This window comes from Varroa jacobsoni, unplaced genomic scaffold, assembly GCF_002532875.2.
Source record: "Varroa jacobsoni isolate VJ856 unplaced genomic scaffold, vjacob_1.0 scaffold_1003, whole genome shotgun sequence".
NCBI classification, from domain to species: Eukaryota; Metazoa; Arthropoda; class Arachnida; order Mesostigmata; family Varroidae; genus Varroa; species Varroa jacobsoni.
Genome location: NW_019213905.1, coordinates 64,260 through 92,012, shown reverse-complemented (window position 1 = coordinate 92,012; position 27,753 = coordinate 64,260). Strand labels below are relative to the sequence as shown.

Below are 27,753 nucleotides of genomic sequence, written 5' to 3'. Positions count from 1 at the left end.
TATCGAGTGGGCAATTGCGGATCAATTGCCTACCTTCAACTGTACTCATATTGATACTGATAGTATATACAAATAGGTGAAGTTCGTGCGCATTTATGAGCACCAGTACCCTGAAAATCATTTGCCCCCATTAAGTGTAATACATACAATGAATCAAGTTATATGAGAAAAGAAGAAGATAATCATGTAAATACGCCCTCAGTTTAAAAGACAACTTTCCGCATTGGCCAGCCGTTGAATATAGCCCTTATCAATGATGTACTATAATGAAATAATAATAATAAAAGTATGGTCTAATGCGGTTCTTTAAACATTTTGGACACAGGAAAATACACAAGCTGACACATTCGCCGGTTCCGATTTACGTGCGTGTACGTTTGAACGAGTTGAGATAGCGCGCTTAGCCCAAACGACCTACTCATAAGGAGGAAACGGCCAACAGTAAGAAAGAGACAGACAAGGATAAAAGGGAGTCTATATGGATCTGATTGAAGATCCGAACTGACTCGAAGTGAACCTTGAAAGAGGAACTGAAAAATAAAGAGCGCTACGCTCTACTAATGCGGGTCGTAGGTAGAAGGTACTACTTAAGGCCTATTAAAAACCAAGGCGACTTGTGCGATGATAAATATTGTTGCAACGATATTTAACGTTTTAAATAGATCAGTTGTTAACGCTGTTGCTGGCAACCACATCAACCACCGTTAATCTTATATTTCTGTTTTTATTGCTGGTAGTGCTAACGGCTACTTTACGTGGTCGGGATTGAGCTTTGTCAGGTGGAAGACTGTAGTCGAGTCAGTCTATAATTAAAAAGTAACAATGACAAGATTGTATGGGAAGCACGCGGTAACACTTCTATCTACCAACGGCTCTCGCAAGTGCAGCTGCTTAGCTCCAGCAGCTATTTTCATGCTAATCTCGGTGATGTAATAAAAACTAAACACCTACCGTCTGTAGGCATCCTACTGGTCACCTACTTTACCTGTTGCTCCGTCAATCGACGGATTCCTCTGATTTGACTTGTTCGAGTTCGTTGCGAGGTTACGGGTCTGTCTATTTGCTATTAGAGTTCAATTACAGTTTAGCATTAGCCCGTGTTTGCCTGTACAGTATCAAGACACGAGCTAGTCTACGTTTGAATCCAGGCATAGCCACTCTTTTCTAGGAAGCCAGCTATCTACATCAAGGTCAAAGAGTACCCGACGTTAAGTACGAAGAACGGTTGAGAGCACATGTGTCGCAAAAACAAACAGGCTAACGCGGTGTTTGTAATATGCAAATTATTTGATTAAATTATGAATTTCGGTCATTGTTTTTCACTCTAATATGGAAATTACAATATATTTAGAAAGACTGAGAGTCCAAGCATACATCTACAATCCCTCATAAAGCCATTAAAACCGAAGGCCACGCTTTGGACAATATAGTCAACAAGCGTTATTGACGTGACGTCGCACTGTCGCTGCTTCTCTCTGTTGTTGCTGTTGACCGTTTCGTTCTCAGTCACCATCGTTTGCTCTCTCGTCGCCGATTACTGCCTCCGTTCTCGTTCGGAAAGCGCGCACCGTTCTGTAAACACCAGCGGCAAATGACTAACAGCAAGGCTTGCCACCGGGCTTGAGTTGCCATGCCACAGCGTCAGACGTTGCCAGTGCTGCTATTGCTGGTAGACGTTGAAGCGCCACCTAGCGATCACGACTAGTGCGCGGATAAAACTGGCTGTGTCCTAGTCAGCCGCCTGAATCCCTATGCTCACGTGTGCGTAGTAGCGTTTGCTTGGTTTGTTGCCCGCTTGGTCGTTTGTCATAGGAGAAAAACGCGATGCAAACATTGTACAACCAGTCCTTGCGAGGCTTCATGGGATCGTGAAACTGAAAGAAGACTCTGATTTGCTGACAAAGCTTCATCAGTTTCGACAGGCGATTAACCCCTGTAAGAAATTTGTGTGCGCGAAACTGCAAGTTTTTTGCGAATACCGTTCAATGAGACAGACTGAATGTAAATAAAGCTTTTCAAGGTACGACTTGAAGTGCGTTTCTTGAGACGCCCATTTGAAAATAATTAAAAAGAAACAAAAGTTCGGAAATGGCGTACCTGGACGAATGCTCGAAGCTAACGCAACTTCAACCGAATGATGAGAAATGTATTCCTTTGAACACTCCGTGGACGTTCTGGATAGATCGGTAAGTGTTAAAACTACCTTACTCCCTTTACATCCACTGACTTTCGCGGATGAATGACACTCTGTTTTATACCCAGCACATTGATAAAGAAATTCGAAGGTTATCTGAAGTTGGGGCACACTTTGAACACCAAAGAAACGAAGTAATAAGAGACTTGCATAAGACGTCTAAGTAAAATGTCTCGAAAGCTACATAGTTTTATAATGGTACACTTAGCATTAGGTGGAGGTGGCGATTCTATCATATAGAGCATAGTACCATATTTTATAAGAAACTGTAGAGCGAGTAATTTATTGGAAGTCTGTGCGCAATACTGTTGCGGCTGTCTTCTTGGAACAGCCCTAATCAGATTGAGCAAATGCGCACCACTTATTGCTCTAGATCGTATATCACAAAAAGACTGTTATTTCGATTAACGTCATTGAAGCCGGTTAAAAGTGGTTTTCAAAAGAGCAGAAGCGGGTAGGTTAGAGTCGTCCGGTGAATACGATTTACCAGTTCATGTCTTTTTCTTTTACTGCGCATAGCTTCTCAAGCAGAATTTACCTGCAGTTTGATTGATTCTTCAATGACGTTGTCATGAGTCGGTTGCAATGATACACGATGATTAATCATATAATAAATCTAAAGGATTGGTTTTTCTACGCGAAATTATGCGAATTCCCGACAAAACGTTCTCGAATCTAACGGGTACAAGCTAATTTACAGTAGAACTTTTACTTTTTCTGCAAAGGAAAAATACTCACCTGTACAAGATGTTTACAGAAATCAGCTTTGATCTAATATAGCTAGCGCCACCTAGCTAATTGTCATTGCCTGGGCTGTTTCAGCTTTAAGGAACGCCAACATCATATTTCTCGTATTGTCAACTAGCCTGTTTGTTCTATTGTGCTGCTTGCCGAGTTCTCGTCAATATATAGAGTAAAAACAACGTTTTTTTTTATCTATCATGTCTACTTAATGATGTTATACCGGCTTCTTTGACCATACGCAGCGGGACTATACGGGCAGATGTGAATTAAATAATGTTATACGGGTCTGCGTCGGAAGGCGCCACTCTCATCGAGGTTGATCAGGCAGCTTATCGTTGAGCTAAGTATATTTGTACGCAATTATAAACAATGGAACGCATGCGTTTTTGTCAGAGATCTTTTGCGGTGAATTCATTGAATACTGGGGCTATAGCATTTACTTTAATTACGTCGATCATCATCGTTGTCGCATGTTTAATAATAACGAGTAACAGTCTGCGTATGTATGAATTTAGTGTCTTTTACGATTACCAGGATATCTGCTTCTAAATATCTGCTGTCAGATGGGTAATCAATCACCCGATGCGTGTTCCCTTATATAACTGGCCATATATAACTAATATCACTGGGTGCAATTATAAAGTTTCTCTGGGACTCAAGCGGAAGTGAAGTCTATCCCGTTGAAGCGTTGCAATCTGTCATGTTCTCAAATGGACGCCTACACTAGATGAAGGGATTTCAATTGCGTTAGTTATAATGAAGATGTAAACGGTCATACCGAGCTCCATGGAGATTGCTACTGCCTTAACTACTGCTGATGGTCAATGATATTTATGAATACACTAATTCATGGTAGAGTCATCATCCACTGCTCCTTTTCCTTTGAGCCAGAGCGATAAAGTAGACCTTAAACACACAGATGCTCAGACATGCAACTGAGCCGCGATACTGCCTGCTAAAACCTCACGGCGGGAGCGTCGATAGAAACAGTCGTGGTAGACGACGGCAAATGAGGAACAAACAAATAAACATTGGCTGGTTACACTTACAACTCCTGCAGGAAAAACTATCCCACCGACATTAGGGCTGCTGCTGCAGCTGCTACATATACTCACAAAAAAGATTTCCATGCCTTCCTTGCTTCCTCTGTAAAAGTAGATAATCGTGGTCTGCCAAGCTATACAGACGAAGCAGAGTGTCAATTTGATGGACGTAATTATCGTTGTTATTGGTACGTAATCTGTCGCCTTAGGAACACCTGGACGTGTACCCACTGACAGCATCAACGCTCAATTGTGGCATCCTGCAGCAGCTGAAAAAAATACGATAAAAACATGGAGCGCATCATGCGGACTCCCTCTTGATTATCACGTTTATAGTGCGCTTTTATTTATAAATATGTGTGTGTATCTGGGCCAGGCAAGTCAAATAGTGCTTTTGTACATCTAGCCAGTTTTAATGGAGCATACTTGGCGGTACGCTTAATAGCCAACACATTATTTGCATATTTGTATTAATTTGAAATATGATTTTTCTAATTCATGTAAGCCAAGAATCGTGTTACCCAGTTCTTCTCTAACAGATCATATGCCAAAGAGTTTCAATGTGGTCCGTCACAGAGATAACTTTTGTCACCTTTAAACGCGACTCTTATCTTATACGTTATGTTTGTTTTCTGTGCAATAACGAAATGTAAATTCATTCAAATTGGGACATTTGATTTTAAGAATACGTTGCTGACATCAACATGCTATTACATTGCGTAAATATTTTCCTCGTTTTACGTATATTCCCTTTAAATACTGTCTTTTTTCTTAACAACTGCATGTACTAGTATATTATATTTCTTACTTCCAGGATTATAAAATGATGTTTTAACCCATGAGCACGGTACAGAAAATGTGGCGCAAGCAACCTAAATTATTTGATAATGTGGAATTGCAGCACCGAGGCTTCCTTGTTCTCTTTCTAGTCTATGTGATGCAAGCCATTCAGACCGAATTACAACTGCGAGCAACGAAGCGCTCGTGAGCCTTACGAGCGGACACGTTCATATCGTTGACGGGCCGCTAAAGACATCGAAAAACAAAGCAGTGTGATTGATAGAGGTCGTTCCCTAAGTACGCGGTATATAGCTTTAGAAAACTGCGTATTTGTAACGTCTCCGATATCGGACAGTCACTGACATACTCGGTGCATTTGATTGACTAGACTGTAACACATAAAAACCACTTGCATACGGATGAAATCCCGAAAGGACTTTTTGTAGTTTTTTTTTCGTTACAATTCGGCTGATGCAGCCAGTCTAGATTATAGTAGAAAATTAAATGATTCTGCCTATTGAAGAGAGCATTGGCTTCTTCTTCGATTTTGGTTTCTGAGGAAAATATATAACCTTAAAAGAGTACTGACCACATGCTGACACCATATGAAACAAAAAATTTGAAGCAAATCCCAAAAAGACAAAAAATTAAACTTATCAATCATATAATAATAATAATAATAATAATAATAAAAATATATTTTTTTCGGAAAACCGGCAAAAAAAAATAATAGTAATCAAAATACTAATTGCAAGCGGTCCTTTATTAAGAATTTGTTCAACGGAGACTGGTTTCTTTGAAGAGCGTTTTCTCAATGCTTACTGCAAGGGTAAAGCTTTTCGCCGCACTTAATTGGGGCGAAAATGTTAAATAAAAATGTTAAAATTTTATCTACTTAAAATCTTAGTTTAGCTATTGTTGCGCAATTATTGTGAGGTGTATCTAAATTAGCTAACAGCTCATCATTCAATTTATCGTAGCGCGTTAAGAAAATATTAATGAAATGAATTTAAGAATAGAATTTGACTACCACGAAAGGTGTGCGCTGAGGCATAACGTTATGCTTGCGGCCACTAAAAATATAGACTAAGTTATAAGATTGTGTTATTAAATTAAACTTAAGCATCTAACGTTATTGTTTGCAATACTGACAAATCGTGTCTTTCATGTACCTATTGAGCTCTTGTTCGTTGTTTGGTAAAAAAAAAAAGGCACCTTCGGCCGTTGTTGCAACCGTTCATCGTTGCGTTTGATTTTGTAACAAAAAATGTACATTTTGGCTGGACGCACTGTAAGGTCTTGTTTCTGTGTTAACCATTAGTTCATACTTTAAATGTCTCTCAGTGATGACCCTATTGGCACTAAGTTGTTCGTACCTTCATATGTAGCTCTATTCGTGTACTTTGAACGAGTTTAGCTTGAATGGGCAGCTATTGGGCAGGTTTTCTTTTTTTTTGGATGCGTCATGTTTCGACGTTATATTACATATATGTGCATTTTAGCATAGCAATCGCAGCTACACAGATTGGGTATAGCTCCAGGAATGCCGAGCTTAATTTAATAGTGTAGTAATCCAGGTGGGTGTAATCCAATGGTCTATTGGAATGCCTTACGGCGATATCAGACGTAAAATTCGAAATTTCGTGGTAGAGGCAATCCACTTTGAAAGACTTTTTATTTTCGCTAGGGCACGGTTTTGCACTTCCGAATGGTTTTTTATACATCAGTGCGCTTCTTCCTATAGGGACTTGCGCTATCCCTTGGATTTATGTCCTATAATACAACTACGATAAAGGTGATTCTTTCTAGCATTGAGAAAAAAGTATTTTTATTTTTGTTGTCATTTAAAGTGGTTATTCTCAAAGCCTCGTCTTTCTTCTGCAAAAATATCATAAGTAATACTATAGCCGATATATGTCACTTTATTCTATAGAGTTTACAAATCAATACTTTAAGGAGATAACTATCAGAGTCAACCCATATTTTAATATTGTTTCAAAGCAGTTTGGGATTCAACTACAACTGTACCTCAAGTTCAGTATGTGCATGTCGAGTTTTAAGAGAATTACACTTCTAAGGCGTTACAAAAAGACAGCTCGAACAAATTTACAATCAAGAGGTTGGCTAGAACTGACTCAGTTTAAGTAAATCCACTCGTTAACGAAAGGATGAGGTTGAAGCTGAAAAGAGAGAACTTTAACTGTACCATACAATAAGATAAAGAACATTTCCTACGTTTTAAGGAAATCCCACTTTGGATACTCTAAAGTTCTCTGAAGCGTCTACACTGTAATTAGCCTGTGTTAAATCAATATACAGCGGTAGTGAACCCTTAGCAAGGTGGATTATTTTCAGCTTTTATGGTTATTTCTTGCTACCTTCAAGTAGCAGAAAATGTATCTAGCGGATGAAAACCGCGGCACGTTTTGCGTCGCGTTACTTATCATTAACTAAGCATATTAATTCAATAAAAAAGAAGCCATGATTATTTACTTACGATTGCGACAGTGGCAAGCCGCAAAGAGTCCCTTGTTCCATCCTGTGTCTTTTTCTGAGAAGTACTGCACCGGATATTAAAGCTCTGGACCCCAATTTTGATATCGTTTGTATACATTTTACAAATCCTGTCTTTAAGAGCGTTAGTATTATCCACTTAATCTTGATTACTAAGAGTACCACCGCTAAAAAAGTGTTTTGGGTTTTACATACCGGTGCTGTTATTGTAGCATCGACTCAGAAGACTGGCAGTCAGTAAAAGACGAAGTGTGGTGACTCTTAATTTTAAACCTACATATCTTCACGTATCCCCAAGTTTAGTAGACTGACACGTTATCATTGACAGAAACATAAAACCACCGCTATTTTTCCTACAACTACAAGTTCCGAGCTCTATGTTTCTACGACTACGACTATTTTAATCTTTAAATGCAACTAACAACAACCTAAGTTAAAAGCACTCGATTTTTCGCCCCAGCTACCGGTTGATATGTAAGCTATGTAAAAGACGAACCTAATTTATCTATGAGCAAAAAATATAGTAGTAGAGGTGACTTTTGGCATAAATCGAAGTGAATCGACGAAATCGATTGAGCAAAACATCGTACTTATTTATTCGTTTATTCTTTACATTATCATCTTCATCGTCTTCGTTCTCGAATGAGGTCAGTGCGTTTACTAAATTTATCGCATCACTATTTTGGCAATATTCAATAACGCTTTCCGCCAAATTTTTGAACTCGAATTTTCAGACTTGAATCGAATATGGCATTTGCGCGTCAACAATTTTACGTTACCATTCAACCGATAGTGCACGAAAATATTTGGCGTTTTTCTTGTTGTTCTTTTCGGTTGTCTTTCTCATCCATGTCCTCCACTTCCTCGTCCTCCTCTATATATATATATATATATATATATATATATATATATATGTATATATATAACCTGGATGATGATGTACGTAATAGCGCTTCGGTAGCCTAACAGGGAAAAAGGGGGAGGGTAAGATCATGCCCTATAAGGTAAAACCTACAAAACTTCACTCATCATTAATTGCGGTATCAAAGCTATATATGTATATATATATATATATATATATATATGTAGTTGATAAGTCACCATCTTTTGTCACTGTAATGATTATGTACACGTGGTCACCTCTTATGTACATATTGAGATTCCCTAAGGCTGCTGAAAAGATCAGTATCTGAACGTGTTTATATGAAGAGAACCAGATACACACGAGGAGCCATTCTATCGGTTAGTCGGACAGCTTGGCTAACAGCTGTCATGTTGTATTATCTGTGTCCACAGGTTGAAGAACCGCTGTTTTTAGAGCTGCTCGAGGAATCACTTAGATGAAAACGAATTTAGAAAATGTTGCAAATCTACATAAGAGCATGCTGAATGCATTACACTTGAGAGCAAAAAAAAAGTTGGCCATCATACTATCAACTAAGGATCAAAAAACACTTTTTTTCAGATCATTAACTGATCGTTTATCCCTTTCTTATGTTTTCTTATACAGCACCACAAAATCGAACTAGCTCGATGCATGTACACACTGTTACCCATTCGAATATCGACCATTTTAAATGTTTGATCACTCATATTATACTTATTATTCGTATTCTAATCACCTGATATTATACAACGGCAGCCGTTGGCGACACGCCCGCTATCCGTTGCCTGGAATATAGCTTTTTTTTCTCTCCATTACGAGTGGTTACTCGCTTGCGCCTATAGTTTAAATTATATTACTTTAATTACCCTTTATCCCGTTTTGTTATATACCAGCTTTCGGAATTGTTTCTACAATTGTTGTTGCTACTGGTGCGGCCGTCGTTTTTATTAGGAGTGCAATTCGGCTATTTAGGGAAACTCGCAAGTTGATTGCACTTAACACGTTGCACATCAAACTGAATTTATTTACAGCAATTGTGGGCACTTCAGTGACTCTTCCGCTCGCCCAACCCGTAATTACTACACTCAAAATCATCAAAGCAATCGCTTCCACAGTCAACTGTACAGAACCAGGGTTTTTCGTTATTATTTTCTCAGACTCGTTCTCCAGCTGTTAGTGTCAATTGGCGTTTAGTGCCTAACCGAGCAAGATTTGCTGCACGTAATGAAAATTAGTCATCTGTTCAAGCGGTCAGTTCTCTTCCATTCGTTCTCTCATTCTTACCGTTTGTGGTATTGCTGCTACTGCCGCTGCTATGGCTGTTACCAATATTAAGGCAGGGTAGCAGTTCTACGTGCACGTATTCCCTTCGCGCATTTCAACACGCAATATATGTACATGGTACCAAGAACGGTAATCGTACTTTCTGAGGCTGCCTAGAATTGGCTCGAAACGCCTTAAACAACCGTCTGGTCGAGCGTTCTATGCTATACCAACAATTCGATAATTTCGCCCACAGAGGCAAAGGGGCGACGACGCCTTCTCATCTCGAGTAGCATCGAAGTGACTGAACACTTCGCTATATGCAGCAGTATACAATAACTGTATTTGTTTTTATTAATAGCCAAAATTCACCATATTATTCACTCATTTTTGACATTCATTCATTCGTTTGTTCCTGAATATAGCAGAGGTTATCATCTCCGTGTCGACGTTATCGATGGGGACGAGACTTCAAGGAGCCAGCATTATACACATAATTAAATAGTAATCTTTGAACGTGTATTACCTCAGCGTTCTCAACATTATATAATTATTCACAAATCGAACCTCATCGTGACCTCAGCCTATATCCAGTCAGCTGTCATCTCCGACTGATTTAGAGACAAGTTACAATTACATACGTAGTTACAATTACGAACACTCCGACCCCACACTACAGTCACTTTTTTCCCTTATTTTTATTCTATATCCTACCTTACAACGCTGACCTAATAGTTCACGACAAAAGATAGAAACACTCGTCTTCTTACACTCCGCTCGCATACGCTTTGGAATAAAGCTTCATCATCAGCATAATTCTTAATATCGTCATCAGTGTTATCATATCAATCATGTGAAACAGCCACCATTTCTATCTCGCTTTCGATGTACTGCTGGCTATATGTATATGTAGGTAACAACAAATGTTACTGCCTTTAGGTTTCTGTTTTTGCTTTTTACTGCACTCGATTCAATTCACCATGAATTGAATTATCCCGTTTCTCGCGCCACCCCGTTCATTCTTGTTGACGTTTTGTTGTGGACTAGAGATAGTCGCTTCTTTCGTGTGACTGTGTGTGCACATGGCCTGCATGGCCATGAGGATGGGTCCCTCGAGGAGTGCGCGGAGGCCCGTACGTGAACCCGTAGTCGGGTTCGGGACCCATCACCACTTGGTATCGTGCACCAAGGTGATGATTCGTCAGCGAGGGACCCGGGCTAGCGGCAACATGCGGATAGCTGGACATATGATCAGCTAAGTTATGCATTTCATACTGACTAAGATTGCGTTGATCCGCATTGTGAAGGTAGCGCAGTTGGTGTGCGGCTGAATCACGGCGCCGTTCTCTAACCCCCGCCGGAAGATAAGGAACGTCGCACTTGGGGAGGTACTGGGAACCGGCAGTTGGCAAATAGGTAGAAGGCGGGGGCGCCGGAGATGAGGTAGCTTCCACCATACAGCATTGTACAGGTGGCACTCGAATCTGATGCTGCTGTTGAATTGGGGCTGGAATAACTGTTGTACGAACTGCGTGACCCCACTGTCTCGACTGAGGGGTGAGTAGAGTCGATGAGGTCGACGATGAATTACTGCTGCGACGATCGATAGTCGCTGATGGCGTGGCTACTGCCCGCGTTTGCATCGAAATCACTTTTACATTCTTCGGTATCTTGATCACCTTAATACCGGGATCTTCCGGCAGAGCAAATGGTAATCGCTTTTCACTTGCCGGCTCGCGGCTTTTGGCCCATTCCTCCATCTCCCGGAAACGTTTCTTATCCGTATAACTAATGAGGCAGGACACTGGTATCCATAGAATGGTGACGAGAATGAGCACAAAACTGACAATATTGTCATGCAAGAACTTCAGTACTGTGTTAATGTCGATGTCCTCGATAATATCCCAGAATCGTTCGACGATATCCTGAACGGTCTTTTTACATGAGCCTTCCTCGCAGAATCCGTGTATACATGGTGTTCCGTCGTGTAACACTTCGACGGGCTCGACTGGTTGGCACGTCGAGTTTTGATGTGGCCGACAACACCGCTTACAGGCGTCGGCCTCATTGTCACACATGCACGAGGTTTGACCGAGCGTCTCGCAATAAGGCAAACAGTCGCCAGCCCGACATTTGCCGCGATCCAGACAGGCGGAATCGTCATCCTGCGGTTTGGACGGAGGACACTCGGCACTCTCACCTGAGCAAAATGCCTCTTTCTTGCATGCGTTTGGCATGGCTTCGCGGCAGAGTATACCCACCTCCATATACTGACAATCCTTGCAACATGGCGAATTGCGGTCGCTGCATTTGGCTCCTGACTTGAGCTTACATTGTGCCGTACAGCAGGGATCACTGGTTTCTGACGAAGCACTTAAACCGGCGTCGCATTCCTCACCCTCCTCAACAAGAAGATTGCCGCAGAAGCTCTCCTCGGGCTTGGAGAAGCATTTACCAGCTTTTGCCAGTAGTACAGCTCGAATCGAGCGTACACTGCATGGCGAAAAGCGTTTATTATTGACATCGTATCCGGACACCGAATATGTATACATAAGGTAAGAGCCACCCTTCTGGGAGTCGGGACTACATTCGGGGAGGTCAGGGTCGTGCTCACTTCCCCAATTGTGCCCGAATTCATGGGCGGTGACCAAGTCCGCCTCTCGGGTGATGACCCTGTGACCGTAATGATTTCGGGAGGTGCTCAGCCCCGAGTTGAGGTAAAGTGTATGCCCATTCTTCACATAGCCAGGACTGCAAATACCACCGACTGAGTTCTTGCGTGGCGAGCCGACGTACGCCAGTCCGAGAATACCTCCCTCGAACTTTTGATCTGTGAACAGATGTGCCAGACAAAACCAGCGGTGATTTTCCGAACGAGAAAACACCTCTAGCAGCTCACGAACGTTCCAATTTTTTCCAGCCATATTATAATGTTCCTGACCGTTCACTACTGGGGTAGGTTCAGTGTGTACCAATACTTCTTGGATAACAAAACCCATTCCCCGAAAGCCCTGTTGTCGCTCATTGTCCTTCCACTCTGTGTCGAGAAAGATCTTATTTACGCGATCGATTAACGAGATAATGAAATTGATCGTACCTTTCTGGCTTTTCCCGCCCATGTTTTCGTAAAATTTGTGGTCAGCCACAAGTAGTAATGAACACCGAGTTTGTGTGGGCTCATAGCTACGAAGAGGCTCACCGACAACGGGATCCCCTTCAGGACCTTCCTGAACGAGGTCGCGCTTGCCGAACATGCGACCAATGTTTGCTATCCCATCTTCGTGAATGGCACCACAGAAACGCGACGGATCAGAATGAGGTTCCGCGCGCTCCCAGCTGTAGATAACATCGGAGGCCCGGTACACAATCATATTGGTGCCATTGCTTAGATCTTTGTAAGTCCCTTCCCGAAAGTCGGGATGCTGGAGTGCTTCAGCGTGTCGCCATGACGGCTCGACAACATACACATCTTGGGGTAGTCGAATTGAGGCCGTAAGCAGACCGTCGTCGAGGTGGGCACTTACGTTCGAATCTACTTCACCCAGCAGTTTCCCCTCGAAAAACTGCGAACTATCCACCCATACCGGACGACGAGCTCCTGTGCGATCAACGGTGTATGCTTTGAACTGAGCCGACAGCAGCCCTTTGGTAGGTGATAGAATTAATTGAAAGCTACGGCCCAGTGCGCGGAAGCTGACTTCCTTGCTGCCTCCGTTGCGGGCCACCTCTCGCTTGGATAAATGACGAGTGCGCACCTCCGACAGGCTCAACGTTTCAAAGTAGCGAATTTGGCCATCGAGCGCGCCAAGGGGCGAGAGACCCTGCGCGCACAGCACTAGCCTGGATACGCTGTCAAGTCTAACGAACCACAACCACGCAATCAGCGTGTGATAGAAGCACGCTCGCCGAAGGTACATCCTGCCTGGCGGCCCCCTACGTCCGAGGCACTAGCCACGGCTGAACTATTCCATTGTGCTTGCTTAACAATAACCGTAAAAATATTCAACTTGCCAACTACGGACCCGATCGTTTTGAGCGATAACAATTCGCGTTACACTGCACCAGTTCACATCACTAACGTCCATTTGTGGTGGACGACCAGCAGTGACTATCGCCACCAGCTGAGAGGGCCCAGCCTCCGCCCTGAGCCGCCAGGGGCCACCTTTAGCTTTGATGCCAGTTGTTGTAATGTTGCACATATTGGCGGTCACCATCGTTCGCAGAGCAACGCATCGTTCCAACGAACAATGCTCCTCTAAGGATAGACAGGCTCATCAAACGATTTGTCGGATGAATGGACAAGAACAACACGTTTCTGGACCCCTGCCGTTTGTCGTGACCCCCAACAGCAACATTCACTTCAAAAGCAACGAACGGCCAGTTGTGGACCATTAACTAGCTTAAACAAGCAAGCAAGGTAACGATAACATCACACTGCAGAACAGTACACAACGACAAAAAATAAAAGCTGTTAAGATTGTAACAGCAGCAACAGAGCCACGAGAGCGCCGATAACGAAGCCGACCAACGGCAGTTACAGCTTACACTGACCTTAGTACAGGTATATACTGGTAACAAATAGTATGTGACACAGAGTGCCAGCCCTTACAGCAGCAACAGTAGCTCTCTTACACAGAGCCCCAATCGACGAGGAGACGATGGCAAAGCGACACTGTTTTGATGATGAGCTGCTCCTTGTCTGTCTTCTCGAACTGCGCGCAACTACCCAACTACCATCCAATCATCAGCTGCACTCTCCCCTTCGCGATTGCACCGTACTGAGCCTGGCCGATATCTGTGTGTGTGTGCACCGAAGTGCTGCCACTGCCACCAGTCTTCTCTCCTTCTGCTGGGCTTGTCAAGGGGCTTCTGCTGTTTGCTCGCAGACGCCTCTCGATGTGCGCCTGCTGATTCGTAAATTAGCGCCTCCATTGTGTCTCACCGCACAGCAGACGCAAACAGAGACGGCGAGATAGACAACGAATCATGTGTAACCAGTAACATTGAGCAACCAGCACAGCATAGCAGCGTCCAGTGTTCCTGGTACCCCGTATCTTCATGTGCGCTCAGCCAGCGCGCGCACTTCCTGTGGGCGATAGTCCGCGTCGAAAACAGATGGTCACGCATGCGTAGAAATGACCCGCGAGAGAACCCTGAGTGAGTACCAATAGATGGTGACACATTATCCTTTTTTGAAAACTTGTGATGGGCGCGAAAAAAATTGTAACATTCTCAAGTAGAGAGTTGCTGTAGTTGGCAATAATTATGCGCTAACTATTTAATGTGCGTGTTTCTGTTACATGCAAGGTACGCCGCTACAATCGTAACGTAAATTGTTTGGCCAAAAAAGAAGCATGTATGTAGATTGCAATATAAAGATTAAGTGGCTTTTGCTTAGTCTCCCTCATCCACTGCTTTTCCTGAAATGTTTGTAAATTGTGCGGTAGCTATCTAGATAAAAGAAAGTGACTACATGTACACTTTGGTCTATTACGGCGTAATATGGCACTCAAGAAGCCACTTATAATACCTACATCGCAGCTGTCAGGAAGTACCCTAAAATGTAAGGCTTATATGAAGGAAAATATTATGCATATGTAGCCAAAAGCGATAGCACAACAATAAACTGTTTACGCGCGTGTACATACATGAGGTGTACCCTTAGGGAATGATGTTGCTCTTGTTACCAGGCGTCAAATTTACTATAGTAGAGCAATCAATACTACGCAAAAATATGCATTTACAAATACAGTGGTTAACCTTCATGCAACACAATCCGAGATGTTCTCCTAGGTCTGTCAGGGTGAATTCGCTCTCACCAACAAATGCTGTACAAATCAATCAGACGCAGCGCAAATCTAATAAATAATAACAACAACCTATTTTTGAATCAACAACATCTGATTACTCCATTTTTATTTTTAGTGTCGATTGTTAACACCATACAGTTAATAAAGCTAATAGGTAGTATCTATATATAGGGACTATAACTGTGCAGAACTGCGCCGGCTACTGATATCGTATTGTGAAAACGAAGTAAACTTGAGAAATCAAACCATTAACTAGCACTTACTCAGCACCGTTATTTTCGCATAATGTGGTTGTAACCGTCGACGAAAACATGGGATCTTCTGCTGTAGTATCGAAGCAACCAGTCACATTTGAGCTATGCAGCTCAGCAATTAGCATGTTTTTGCCAGTACATGCGCAAGCGATGTCTTGAGATTCGATTCATAATGAACGACCGAATTAGAATTCCACTAATAACAACCCATCCAACATATCGCTGTTTCGAACATCTGTGACAACCGTTGCACGCAGCAGTAAAAAATTATGTTCAAATAACAGTTACCGAGACTAGATGATAGTATAATGTCAAATATATCGAGCGGATTGTATAGACGATCCCTTTGGTAGATAGGCGATAGAGACATGGCTTTGTAAAGCTGTTTTGTGCTAACGGATTCTTTTGTCTCTTCCTCTGCTGTCTTCGTCAGTACTGACTGCCGTGGTCTTTCAGCAGAAGACTATGAACGTAATCTGAAAAAAATCTACACAGTTGACACTGTACAGACATTTTGGCAGGTGTATAACAACATCCCATCCGTCAATGAATTAGGTCCAAACTATAGCTACCACTTGATGAGGGAACAACATCGGCCGATTCGCGAAGATGGCGTACACAAGGACGGCGGAGCCTGGAGATGCAGATTGGCTAGTAGCGATACTGTAAGTATTTCATTGTGTTGCAAGGGTCTTTAGGACTATTGATTTTACTATTTAACTTGACGATCTACTTCATTAGTCACTCTACTTGCGTGACTTTTAGTAAATTAACTACCTATCGAAAGGTTTGTATTCGTCGTAATCGTATGATAACTAGATGTTTATTGTATTTCGATTTCTGTCATAATTTCAATAGATAAAAATATATTTTGTTGTTTTCTATGGCACATGTTTCTTTTTAGAAAGCGATTTGGCAGGAGCTGCTACTTGCAGCTATTGGTGAGCAGCTCACCGATTCGGACAATCCTACCGAACTACTTGGAATCTCGGTGGCTTTGCGAGATGGCGACGACATGATTCAACTGTGGCATGCCAACGCCTGCACTGAACAGACTTCAAAAATTCCAGATAGACTTGAACATGTACTACCTTCCGGCTTCAGATTCTTGATGCGGTTCTACAAAGGTAATAAAACTGAAGCGTTTGTAACGAAATCCGTGGCCAGTCTGCAACTTTTTGCTACCATTGAACTTTCCCTTTCATAGGATCACTTGCCCTACACTTATTATTTGAACTCTGCAAATGAGGATTATGAAGTAGATGCGGAAACTGTTTTTGCTAACAATTGATTAACATAACATATTGACCATCTTTTATTTGGTTATTACTATTACTACAGTTTAATAAAGTTATCGATAGAATTTCTACCTGGGTGAGCAGAGTGTAATGATGGACATGGCCGCGGTAAGAGTGTAAGTAGAACAAAGCATTCATGACCTTCATGACTGATCTGTGTAGCCAGTCATCAAGCAGCTTTTTAGCATCGCTTAGTAACGCCTTTTGGAAGTACTCGTGATGCAAGTTAAATTGTTTAGGCAACTTTTCTCTGAATATTCGACGAGTGTCTGTCTGCTTTCACTACTCTATAAGCCTAATGTTTTTGACTGCGAATACAGATGTTTACCTCTTTTGAATTAGTACTATGGCGAATTTGTAGATATTCGTATTTTTACGGGCATCGAAAATTTAGTCTAAAATTTACTGTTGCCGTCAGTTACCGTCCAGAGGACGGATATATGCATAGCTGCAAAAAACCCAGAAAAAGCGAATACAGAATGGAAAACATATGAGAAGCCAAAAAACTAGTTAATTCCTGTTATATGTATATTTTGTCTTGCTTTTTTCTAGCTCATCACACCATCCATCCATACCGCGGGGGCGGCGGGAGTAGCGCCAGTCACAGCGGACGTCGTGGAAGTAACTATTCTCCGTTATATATTTAATCTGCTTAAATATTTTTTTAGTCATTATTGCCCCACACTAAAAATATCAAAGAACATCGGTTGTGACCAGGGTTCTGCAACGGTGCGCCGAAAAAAAAATATGTGAAGAAGCATATTCAGCCGTTATCTTGCAACTGGCCAATACCGCCAAGCATATTCGCCAGGGTAACTGACTCCGTTAATATATCGTCGTCGCGAATTTGCGAAGCTCACAGTAACTGTCGTTATGAATATGCCTCATTATCACTGTCGTACTAATTGCTTTTCTGCACAAAATATAAACAATGAGAGGACATTTAAGACCGTAAAAGTATGTGCATATTGTACACAGGGTGGAGCATGAATAGGCTTACAATGAAGAAAGTTCTAAATCTAGAGATGCGACATACCCTATTTATATTTGCGTATATATAAAAAAAATGGAAACCCTCATAAGCGAATACATATATCTTATAAAGATATAAAAGTACATAAGCGCACACGTCTGCGTACATTATTTATAATGCCAATAAATGTGCGCAGCATATTGTATGGCCATACACTGCGTAGTGTGTTTATTTGTCAACATAACCTTCTATACATATTTAAAACTGTATCAGACAAATGTTCCGCACACTAAACCTATTTCCAAAAAGAACCTATTTTAATTAGATTACTGTGATTAAACTGTGATGTCTCTGGATGGGTTTCAAACTTAACAAAAGTAGGTTAATCATTGTAACCTATGTACTGTCGAATCGATCATACTTACTCATCCTCAACCCTTAATCTAACCCCTAATCAAGTTCCGTGAAATCGACTATCAAACGTCCAATCTATTTGGTATTTACTTTTCCATAGCGTCGGCTTTGTCATTTCAACGGCAGCGAAAATGAATACAGCATGCTCGTTTTTACGAATAATTCTCGGTACGTTTATTTATTTTATTATAATGTTTATGAAATATTTATAGTTAACTCTGAATGTTTTGCGCCTTTAATATACAAATAACGTACCTTATCCTTGCAGAATCACACGTACATATTTGACCTCCACATTTTCATTTCATAGTCATGTTTCCAGTATCTTGTTTGCTTTCTGCCATTTATTACCTCTTTTTTGATTATACAAAAATGCCTACATTCCATATACCATTACATTTAACAAAAATACCTAGACTAAAAAAGACCTGTTCAGTTAAAGTGTAACTCTAGTGATCATCATCAAATCAAACAAATCAAAAGCGCTTCGTTTCCAGCTCGCAACTCCGAGATGAAGCTAGAGAGACCGGCGAAATAGTTTTGATATAAATATTTACAGCGAAGCACAAACGATTTACGACAAAGAAAAATTGCAGCTGAATTCATTGACAAATTTGATTAGGCTTGCGTAGTTCAGAAAACGCAGGATTTGTAGACAATCGTCATTAATGAGTTACACAAAACCATCTTTAAATTATATAGTACTGCTCAGCATTGCTATTCGCGCACATTAGAAATGTAGTCGCAAAGTTCCATAGTTTTTTATTTGTCCATGTCTATACAGATTAGTAGAGCAGGTGATCGGGTGTGGAACTTCTTCAAAACATCAACGTACAACGTTCAATTGAATGCTTCTTGCTGCGGCGTTTCGAATCCAATTAATGAGCCCTGCGGCGACTAACTGGACGTGGTCGGTCTTCAGCTGGCAGCCCGAATTCGCAACCTAGAGTGGCTCAGAGGATTCAAGTTAGCTTTTAACTCAAACACGTCGCTCTTATTCCTTCCAGCCTATTCCTTCAGTTGCTACCCTATATACACGTGCCACGGGATTGCAAGATATTCTTTCATGCCTTTGCATCAGCTGTCTGAATATATAGTGTCCTCTTTTGGCTCAGAGTTCAATTCCTCAATTCAAGATTCGGTGATGTGCTTTATATTCATTTCATCGCGCCGACCCCCGTAGACCTACGGGGTTTTTTGGCCGGCTGTTCCGGGCCTTCGGAATGTCGATGTCGAGCAGCTCGCTTGACGCCAATGGCTGCTCCAAGCCCTAGTAGCAACGGGGAATTTCCTCCGGAGCCTCTTTCTGCGGCCTCATTGGCCATCCATTCCTCAATTTGTTTAATTACCTGAAATATGAAGATAGAGCATCACGTTTTCATCTTTACATTGATCCGGCTTTTATTTTATCTGCACACTATCATACTATATATTGTACAATACTACATATGTAGATGTGCGATAAAACATACATATGTAGCGTGGGGTTAGCTTGTCGAAAAAGCGGTGATTGTTTACTTAACTTTGGTTTTAAAATCGTATATTTCAGCTAGTTTCAGAACAATGCCAAACCATATCAATTTTTAGATACCCGGAAAAAATTAAGAAAAATTAGGTGCAAAATCTATATGCATCAGCAAGATAATCTGGATATTACAACATTAGACTATCATCTATTTCGGTCTCTGCAGAAGTTTTCATTGGTTAAGATTTCTGGTATTAAAATTTAATTCCAATGGACTGACGCAAAGGTCACCTATCACAGTTGCTCGTTCAGAAATCTCGTAATCTCTACAGTGGTGGTATTACCGGAAAAACAACAGATGGTCGTTAATCAAAATGCTGTAGTGCAGTATTATCATTTTAAAGTATAAAATCAAACGGTTGATACTTCTTTAGCAACCCACTATTTTCGTCGATTTGCTTTCCGTTAGGCGAAATTTGATACTTTTTTGTATTTGTGTCCGATTTTCTGCCGAAGTTTTTGTCGATCAGGGGGTTTGAACCAGCTCTTCCCTAAAAGGCATAGCCACCCAGTGCAAATCATTCCCTCAGTATCGCGCGCAATTAATCAATATAAAATTTAGCCAGGGACAACTTTTTTTTTGTCACTTACATCCAGTCTCATCTCAATAGCTTTATGATAGACATCATGATCGGCGCTGTTGTACATAATGGCATTCTGGAACATCAACATCATATCCCGAAGCAATTCAAGCGTGGTACGGATAGCGCCAGTTTCGATGCCGCGTCGAATTGCCGTTAAGTCAATGGGCCGATAGACAATGTCTGCATAACCTGGGGCCATCTCATCAGTAACTGGCGTCATAAAAACACCCGCATGCGAATGATTCGCCGCTGTGCGCCACACTAAAAGAGCTGACTTCTTCCAGATTTTAAGGTCACGCTCACGTTCTTCGGCGCGCTCCACGTCCTCATCTTCTGGGCTTCCCAGAGCTTCCGTATAAATACAAACAACAAAAATTTGGTTTTCGTTAATTTCGTTTTGAAAATGATCTCACTTTTTCTGCATATGTGTAGTTTCCAAAAGCGTTAAAACAACTCGACATCGACATCCGTGCAACAGTTGTAGTGGGAATTTATAAAGTTATGTTATTTCTGTCTATAGGAGGTAACGCTTTAGCAAAACAAATTAGCATTCCCGGCAATCGTTCACCTCAAACAAGAGAGACTTCAAAGGCAATGAAATCATATTTTTCCTCACCATTGTCGTCTTTAGGGTCGTCCTCTTTTTCGTCGGCGTCCTTACTCCTGTTACTTTTGAAAACCTGCTCGGTAACATTACGTTCATCCGGCACAGCGTTCGTTCCTGAAACAAGATCTTCATCTTCTGAGACCTCTTCTTCAATCATTTCGTCGACAACTTCCTCTTCAACAATATTTGAAGTTTCATCTCTTGCATTCTTAACGTCGTCCGCTCTCTCTTTTTCCGAGAGCGCGACGACGACAACCGGTTCTTTGCTTTCTTTGTTGTTGCTGTCAATCGCAACTTCCTCCTCGCGGGTTTCTTCTTCGGCGTTATTGGCTGCGGAAGGACTGTTATCATCAACGCTATCTTCACGACTTTCCGTCTCTTGACTATCCAATCCTGATGCTGCTTCATCACCGGCATTCGTATTGCTAGAACATTGGCTTTTGTCATCCGTATCTTCATTTCGTTCTTCACTGACGCTGTTAGTAGTCACAGCCGTTTCGGTACTGGACATAGACGGTACAGCAGTAGTGACTCCTGCTGGTGCAGACCCTGTTGTCGACGACGTATCGTCGTCGTTCTATAAGGTAAAAAGACGGATTGCTTTAGTATTAATATCGATCGTTTTAATAATATGGTTCACTCATAAGTGTGGTATAATACATTCGGTTGGCGGGGCTTTAAGTATAATATACTACAAATTATATATTTCTGTTCAATTATGTGTTCCGTTTACATATGTGAACAGACCTTAGAGCCAAATGTGTTGCAAGCAAAAAGCAATTTAACCCAGAATTAATCTGGACACGCAAATAATAAGTCTGTTTTAAAACGCCCGCTTACTTCTGGCTTTCAAAATAACGTTATGTGTCCTGACGGACTGATGATCGTAACAAAACCGGTCTGCATCATCATCATCGACTAGAGCTGAACTGGGCTATGCTAGTTCGCGTTAGCGAATGCCAAAACAATAGAAAATATTTGATAAACAACTAGCTGCGTGGTGGTCGATTTGAAAATCTTTTGGTAATACCTTTTTAATTGTCTTCGTAGGTGTCAACCTAGGCGACTGTGGCACCTTAGAGGGTGTACTTTCTGGCTCACGAGGTTTTAGCGTAGTTAAGGGCTCACGAAGTTTCGTCGGCGTTTTCGGCGGTGGAGTAGATATCCTTTCTTTAGCCACTGTACCTGTAGGGATCCTAATACTCATCTTGGCTCGTTCCTTCTCATTTATTAGAGAAGTGTGTTCTTTTTCTTTGGCAGGTGAAGTCTTAGACACAGCTGAAGTTGGCTTTACTGTTAAAGCTACTGTGGCGGATGCTGATGGCTGGGTGCGAGCTGGCGATGCTGTCGGCGAGGGCGCTTTTGACGAGACAGGGGTAGACTCTCTCGAAGGTGGCTTAGAACACTGCGGCGGTGTTGGCTGAATTTGAATCTCAGCAGAAACAAGTTTCTGAGTTGTCTCCTGGTTGTCCATTGGAGCTGGCGGTGGCTGGCGTTCTTCAACTGCCTCGACTGGTTCCTGTTTTATTTGCGTCGGAAGTGGCGCATCGGGCGGAACTATGTCCGGCTCACTCTTGGTCGCCACAACTTCCTCGGCACTCTGGCGAAGCTGAGCTGCAATCATTTGCTTTTGCTGCTGTTCCTCTGCGTTCGCCTGCACCTTTCCCTGTTCCATGTCCTGCCGCATTTCATCGATGTACGAAACGATTTCAGAATCCGGCACTTCCTCGACGGCCGCAGCCTCCAGCGTTGGCTGGCCACCATTAGCCACGTCATTCATTACGGAGAGGGCATCCTCGAGCAATCTGTCTGTCGTTGTGCATTGCTGTTCCTGCAGCTGTTGCTCTTGCTGTTGATTCTGTTGTTGTTGTTGATGCTGTTGTTGCTGCTGCTGCTGTTGTTGCTGCTGTTGTTGTTGCTGTTGTTGTTGCTGTTGCTGCTGCTGCTGCTGCTGCCGATGTTGTTGCTGCTGCTGCTGCTGATGTTGTTGCTGCAATTGTTGCTGTTGTGACGGTACTTGTGGCTGCTGTTTTGACTGCTGGAGCTGTTCTTCGGTTTTTGGCTCAGAAATTGCCTGCATGGTTTCCGTTAATTTAGTAGCCTGTACAGAATCTTCAATGATTTCCTGCTTGATTTCGGTTACCACTTCGGTTTTGATAGCGACTACTGGCTTCTTGTCTTCCGTCGAAATTGATGAGGCTGATCCAGGCGGCTGCTCGAGAAGTTTGGAAAGGGTCGGCGCTTGCGACGTTGTTGGAGTGTGTACCGGAGTTCCGGGTCCAGACTGTTGGGAATCCGTACTCTGCGAGCGTTGTCCATGCGTCAGAGGCTGCGGCAGTAATAATACAGGAACTGATTGAGATGGCGCATGGGTTATGGACAACGGCCCAGGACCGTGAGAAGTTCGTGGGCTTTGGTTTGGAGAATCGTTCGGGGAGCGCAACAGTGAAGTGAGCAACGACGAAGCGGCCGGAGGCTGGGGAGGTAAAGGGCTTTCAGGGGCCACAAGGGAGTGTCCGGGAAGATTTGAGTCATCCGATTGCATCGAGTCAGAATTGTCGCTAATTGTTCGCGTCTGTTTCTTCGTCTTCTGGGCGGCCAACATATGTAAACGCAATTGCCGTTGCCGTTCAGCTTCCATCTAAATACATAGGTGAAAAGACCAAACATCACAAAATGTAAGCCGGCGTTTTTCCTTGTACATGCCGATTAAGAATGAACCACCTCCTCGAAACATCTGTGAAATTGCATTAGTATCTATTAAAACACTACGTTTACGAAGTAGTGCATTCAAATTGGGAAAAACTTTAGCGGGCTATTTGGCATAACGGGTATGCGCTTGTTTGCCACTTCCACGTATTACACAAAAATTATATGAAAGAAAACGATTAAGTCGTCATGACACTCAGTAATCAAACCCGCTGTTATCAAATCTTTCGGCACTAGACAAACACCCTTATGATTAAAAGCTTCCTTTTTTGGCTGAAATTGGCGGTCTAAGGTATTGCTAGTTTCTCTGCGATGTCTAAAAAATGTGTGGAAGACATTCAGCGGGCAAACTCAAGAAACTGCGGTAGAGTTCATATTCAAAAAACTTGAAAAGCCATCCAAACTGATCCGTTTTTGTTTTAATACCGAAATAATGGGCTATTTTAAAAGAACAATATCAATTGCCAATCAGGTTTTTCAGATAAGCTTAAATGGTGAATCTTTCTAAGATTTTCTGTAGCTTTTTCACCTTTTAAATTTTTTAATTATTTCAACTTGTGTAGTTTTAGGATCTTCGGTTGGCCCGAAACTTGATTTCATTTGAAATTTGAAAAGAATTTGTAGTACATTTAAACGACACCTAAACGGGTTTACGCCTACTAATATTACTCAACGCACGATACTATTAAGAAGTTATTAAGGAATGTAAAAGTATATTTTTAAAATGACTAGCTGGTATAAATTCCGAACTAAAGCTGTTTTTGAGGTTTTCCTGAGTAAGTGTGACCGTCAGGAATGCCACTTTAAGCATATGCAAAATATTATGTTCAAATATCTCCTCGTTTAAATACGGTCCGAAAATAAAATGTAATAGAAACTCTTAATATAAACGTGCCATTTTGTACATATGTATATATAAGAAAGGGTAAAGCTGCTCCGCATTTCGACCGTGTTCAAAACTGGATGTCATCGATGCTAATTTAACATAGAAAATAATGGAATCAAGTGGCCCTAAAATACAGCTCAAATTAGTAGAAACTCATGTACGACCTACGTATGCATGTCGAATTAAACTAAGGTACCGTATTTTTATTATATCACATATTGTTGTTGTCAATAACGTATCAAATATTCTAAGACAATTCTGATCGGCATAATGCACTGCTCGAACACAATCCAGACCAAGCACCCTGTCTATATGAAAAAATCGTTCCTTATATATCCACATCAGTCAACATAGCTGAACAGTACTCAATTGAGCCTATAGGTCTCGATGAAGTATTTCCGGTTGTGTAATAATATTATTATGATATATAGAATATTATAATATATTATTGTGCTTAATTATGCAAAATATATTACGATAAACGTCTCGCTAATACAACAATATGCAAACTTAAAGTAAAACTGGCAGCAAACGGAGCCACAATGTTTTAGTGAAACTACGGTATCATAACACACTCACAACCATATATAACATATTCACAATTTCACGAGATAAGTTTATGAACAAAGTACTTGATACGAAATAGGAAAATAGCAAATGTTATTAAATATTATTCAATTTAAATGCTACCTACCTCTCTGTCCTTGAGCCATTTCTGATGAACGGATTCTTGCCGCAATTTTTCCTCTGCTTGTTTATTTAATTCGTCAATAAGTTCGTCGATTTTGTCATCCATCTTTCCGGCCGTAATGAGATCAAGCTCTTTTCGTAGCTTTTGATGGCGAGCATATCCTTCAAGAACGAGCTTTTCCAGTTCCGCAATTCGTTCCTGAGCAAGCTTCTTCACTATAAGCGAACCTTGGTGGAATAGAATCATATTACAAATAATTATTATCCTTTTGTAACTAGCCCTTGCATAAATTTTATTTATAATATTTTAGTAACGTTTAAAAACTAATAGTCTACTTAGAATACTTTAAAGTGTGGAGAAACCCTATCAAAGTCATAACGGAGCATTTTTAATACAACCAGTAGAATATATATTAGTAGATAGATATATATTAGTAAATAACTATTTGTAACTCAGCCGTGGAATTTACATAAACGCGAAAATTGATCTAATATGCCATTTAGGCGACCCATGATTGGACGACCAAAGCCTATTTTCATCCATTTTGGATTATACATTTTTTTCTAGATTCACTTAATGACCTTGACACCAGCTAAAAAGATGCCCTAAAAATTCCGCGACATGAGCATACCAGAAGCTAACCGAAAAAACGTTGCCAAATAAAGCAGTTTCAGTTTGAAAAAAACCTGAATTAGTTTCAATACCTGTTTCTGCCATACAAACTGCACAAATGAGATTGTCAAAAAAAGAATGAAGCCTAAAGTCTCCTAGTAGTTCTTGCGAAGAAAGCGCATATTTAAAGAAAATATAATTTATTCTTTAGATAAAAAAAAATCTTGATATTCGTCAAAGTGGTCTCAGATCTGGGGAAAATCGATTTGAAACTAGGAAATATAAAAAACTTTCTAACTGACTCGATCGTGAGTTACGAATGAATTACTTTGGGCACTTTTTCTGAGTGGCTGAGTGTCTGTGAAACATCTACCTGTCGAGGTGTTCAATTATGAAGTTTCGCACATTGGACAAACAATTAGACTTAATTTTTTTTTAAAGTTTCTTTCATTTTCTGTCATGGAGTATGGTGTTTTCCTCAAGTAGTTAAAAATTTTTAAAAATACTGCTGTTTTCACATTGTTTTCTGGTATAACTTTTCAAGCCATCCAGTATTTACGTAGAATTTTCAAACAGATAGATTCAAAACATGTCTATACGACCGTTATAACAAGAAATTGTCTCTGTCACGACACAGATCCGTCTTTCCGAGTTTAATATTCTATAACAGCTCGTACCAAAAATGTCCTTTAAGGTATTTTCATCACCGCATAAAATGTCCTACATTGTATATATTTAGTAATCTTTAATTGTTGACAATTATATTCAAAGCTGCGCACATGCAATTATACAGAGAGCAAATACAAACCCATCGCACTCTTGGTTTCTGTAAGCAATGCACTGACTTAGTTAAGAAATATAGCCCAAAAATTTTATGCTTGTAATTGAATTTCTTTTTTTGTGCTCATCGGTGCTAAACGGAGTTAATGTGACAAATGAAACTAACGCGCATAAGTTATTGTTGATAACAATAACCCCAATAACTTCTGAGAGTGAATCAATAAAAGAACACTGACTTATACAACACTCCTCGATCTAGCCTCATATCTATTTAGTAGTTATAAACGGAAAATTATAATCATAATAATAAGATAACGTGATACAATTATGGAGTCCTCGTAGAAATTTAAACAAAATTGTGGCATATACCTGATACTAAGCTTATTGGTCGATTTGATAAAGTTATTGATAACAGAAGTTATTTTTTAATGTTGGAACGAACTGAGAGAACTACGATAATTTCTCTCTCGAGCATAGTGCATACTATAGCCAATTCTACCAATTATTTTGTATAACAAAATATTTACTTCTGTTTTGTATTATAACAAAGAAAAGAAAGAGAAAAAGAAGAAAGACATCCTATATACCGGGAGTGGCAATATCTTCACCGCGTTTTCTCTTCGGATGCTCGACATTCTCCAGTAGGTATCCATATTGTAACGCACAATTCTTCTGCGAAAACCAGTCCGGTGGCCGGTTTGGTTCAGCGAACGATTTGATTTGCCGGCTCACGGAAACCCAGTTCTGGTCCCGGGTTCGCTCGACAGACGACGCTAATGCCAACTTCTCCCGAACTGACCATTGATCCGTTGGACACTTTTTTAATTGATTTGCCGGTAGAGCCATCACTTAATAGGCGCAACCTGTCAGCTACCTAAGTGCGACGTAATGTAATGTGATTCCAGACAATGGTTCGATGAAGAAACGAGTTACACACACGGCTTTGATAGCGATGTTTAGTTTAATACTTTATTCATTGGCTCGTAGACTATTGTTTTTCAGTTAATGCTTCCTCTGGTTTCAAGAAATAGAGAAGAAATGCAGTAACGTGCGTGAGGCGCATCTGCTCAACGCTTGCAGAATCCAATTGAAATATTGCAACACACTAAAGAGATGACTCTCAATGGCGGGATGAGGCTAAACGGCGGTAACGTATCAAAACACAACAAAACAGTATCACCAGCAT

General features: G+C 41.1%; 3 protein-coding genes and 1 long non-coding RNA gene across 7 annotated transcripts; 1 reads left to right on the top strand and 3 right to left on the bottom strand.

The window, feature by feature from the left end:
• Positions 1–1,600: 1,600 nt before the first annotated feature.
• Positions 1,601–17,974, top strand: LOC111265750 (eukaryotic translation initiation factor 4E type 3). 4 transcript variants are annotated; one of them, XM_022842662.2, is made up of 4 exons: positions 1,601–2,186; positions 15,922–16,153; positions 16,393–16,615; positions 17,339–17,974. In XM_022842662.2, exons 1-4 carry the CDS (start codon positions 2,089–2,091, stop codon positions 17,431–17,433), a joined length of 648 nt encoding a protein of 215 aa, XP_022698397.1. In that variant the 5' UTR covers positions 1,601–2,088; the 3' UTR covers positions 17,434–17,974. The 4 variants fall into 4 exon arrangements, with proteins under 4 accessions (XP_022698397.1, XP_022698398.1, XP_022698399.1 ...); XM_022842663.2 differs by lacking the exon at positions 1,601–2,186 and adding an exon at positions 14,062–14,581; XM_022842664.2 differs by lacking the exon at positions 1,601–2,186 and adding an exon at positions 14,067–14,581 and having other exon boundaries at positions 16,044–16,153.
• Positions 7,848–13,969, bottom strand: Tace (ADAM 17-like protease Tace). Its single transcript, XM_022842661.2, has one exon. The coding sequence runs from the start codon at positions 13,339–13,341 to the stop codon at positions 10,468–10,470; it is 2,874 nt and encodes a 957-aa protein (XP_022698396.1). The 5' UTR covers positions 13,342–13,969; the 3' UTR covers positions 7,848–10,467.
• On the bottom strand, positions 7,848–14,043 carry LOC111265751 (uncharacterized). Its single transcript, XR_002683635.2, has 2 exons — positions 13,976–14,043; positions 7,848–8,237 (listed from the first exon to the last, which is right to left on the bottom strand). It is a non-coding gene; the product is annotated as an uncharacterized LOC111265751 (long non-coding RNA).
• Positions 17,975–18,319: 345 nt separating the features above from the next.
• On the bottom strand, positions 18,320–27,730 carry Brd8 (Bromodomain containing 8). The gene is made up of 6 exons (XM_022842660.2): positions 27,155–27,730; positions 25,179–25,402; positions 21,920–23,530; positions 20,899–21,466; positions 20,290–20,630; positions 18,320–19,522 (listed from the first exon to the last, which is right to left on the bottom strand). Exons 1-6 carry the CDS (start codon positions 27,411–27,413, stop codon positions 19,331–19,333), a joined length of 3,195 nt encoding a protein of 1,064 aa, XP_022698395.1. The 5' UTR covers positions 27,414–27,730; the 3' UTR covers positions 18,320–19,330.
• Positions 27,731–27,753: the final 23 nt, after the last annotated feature.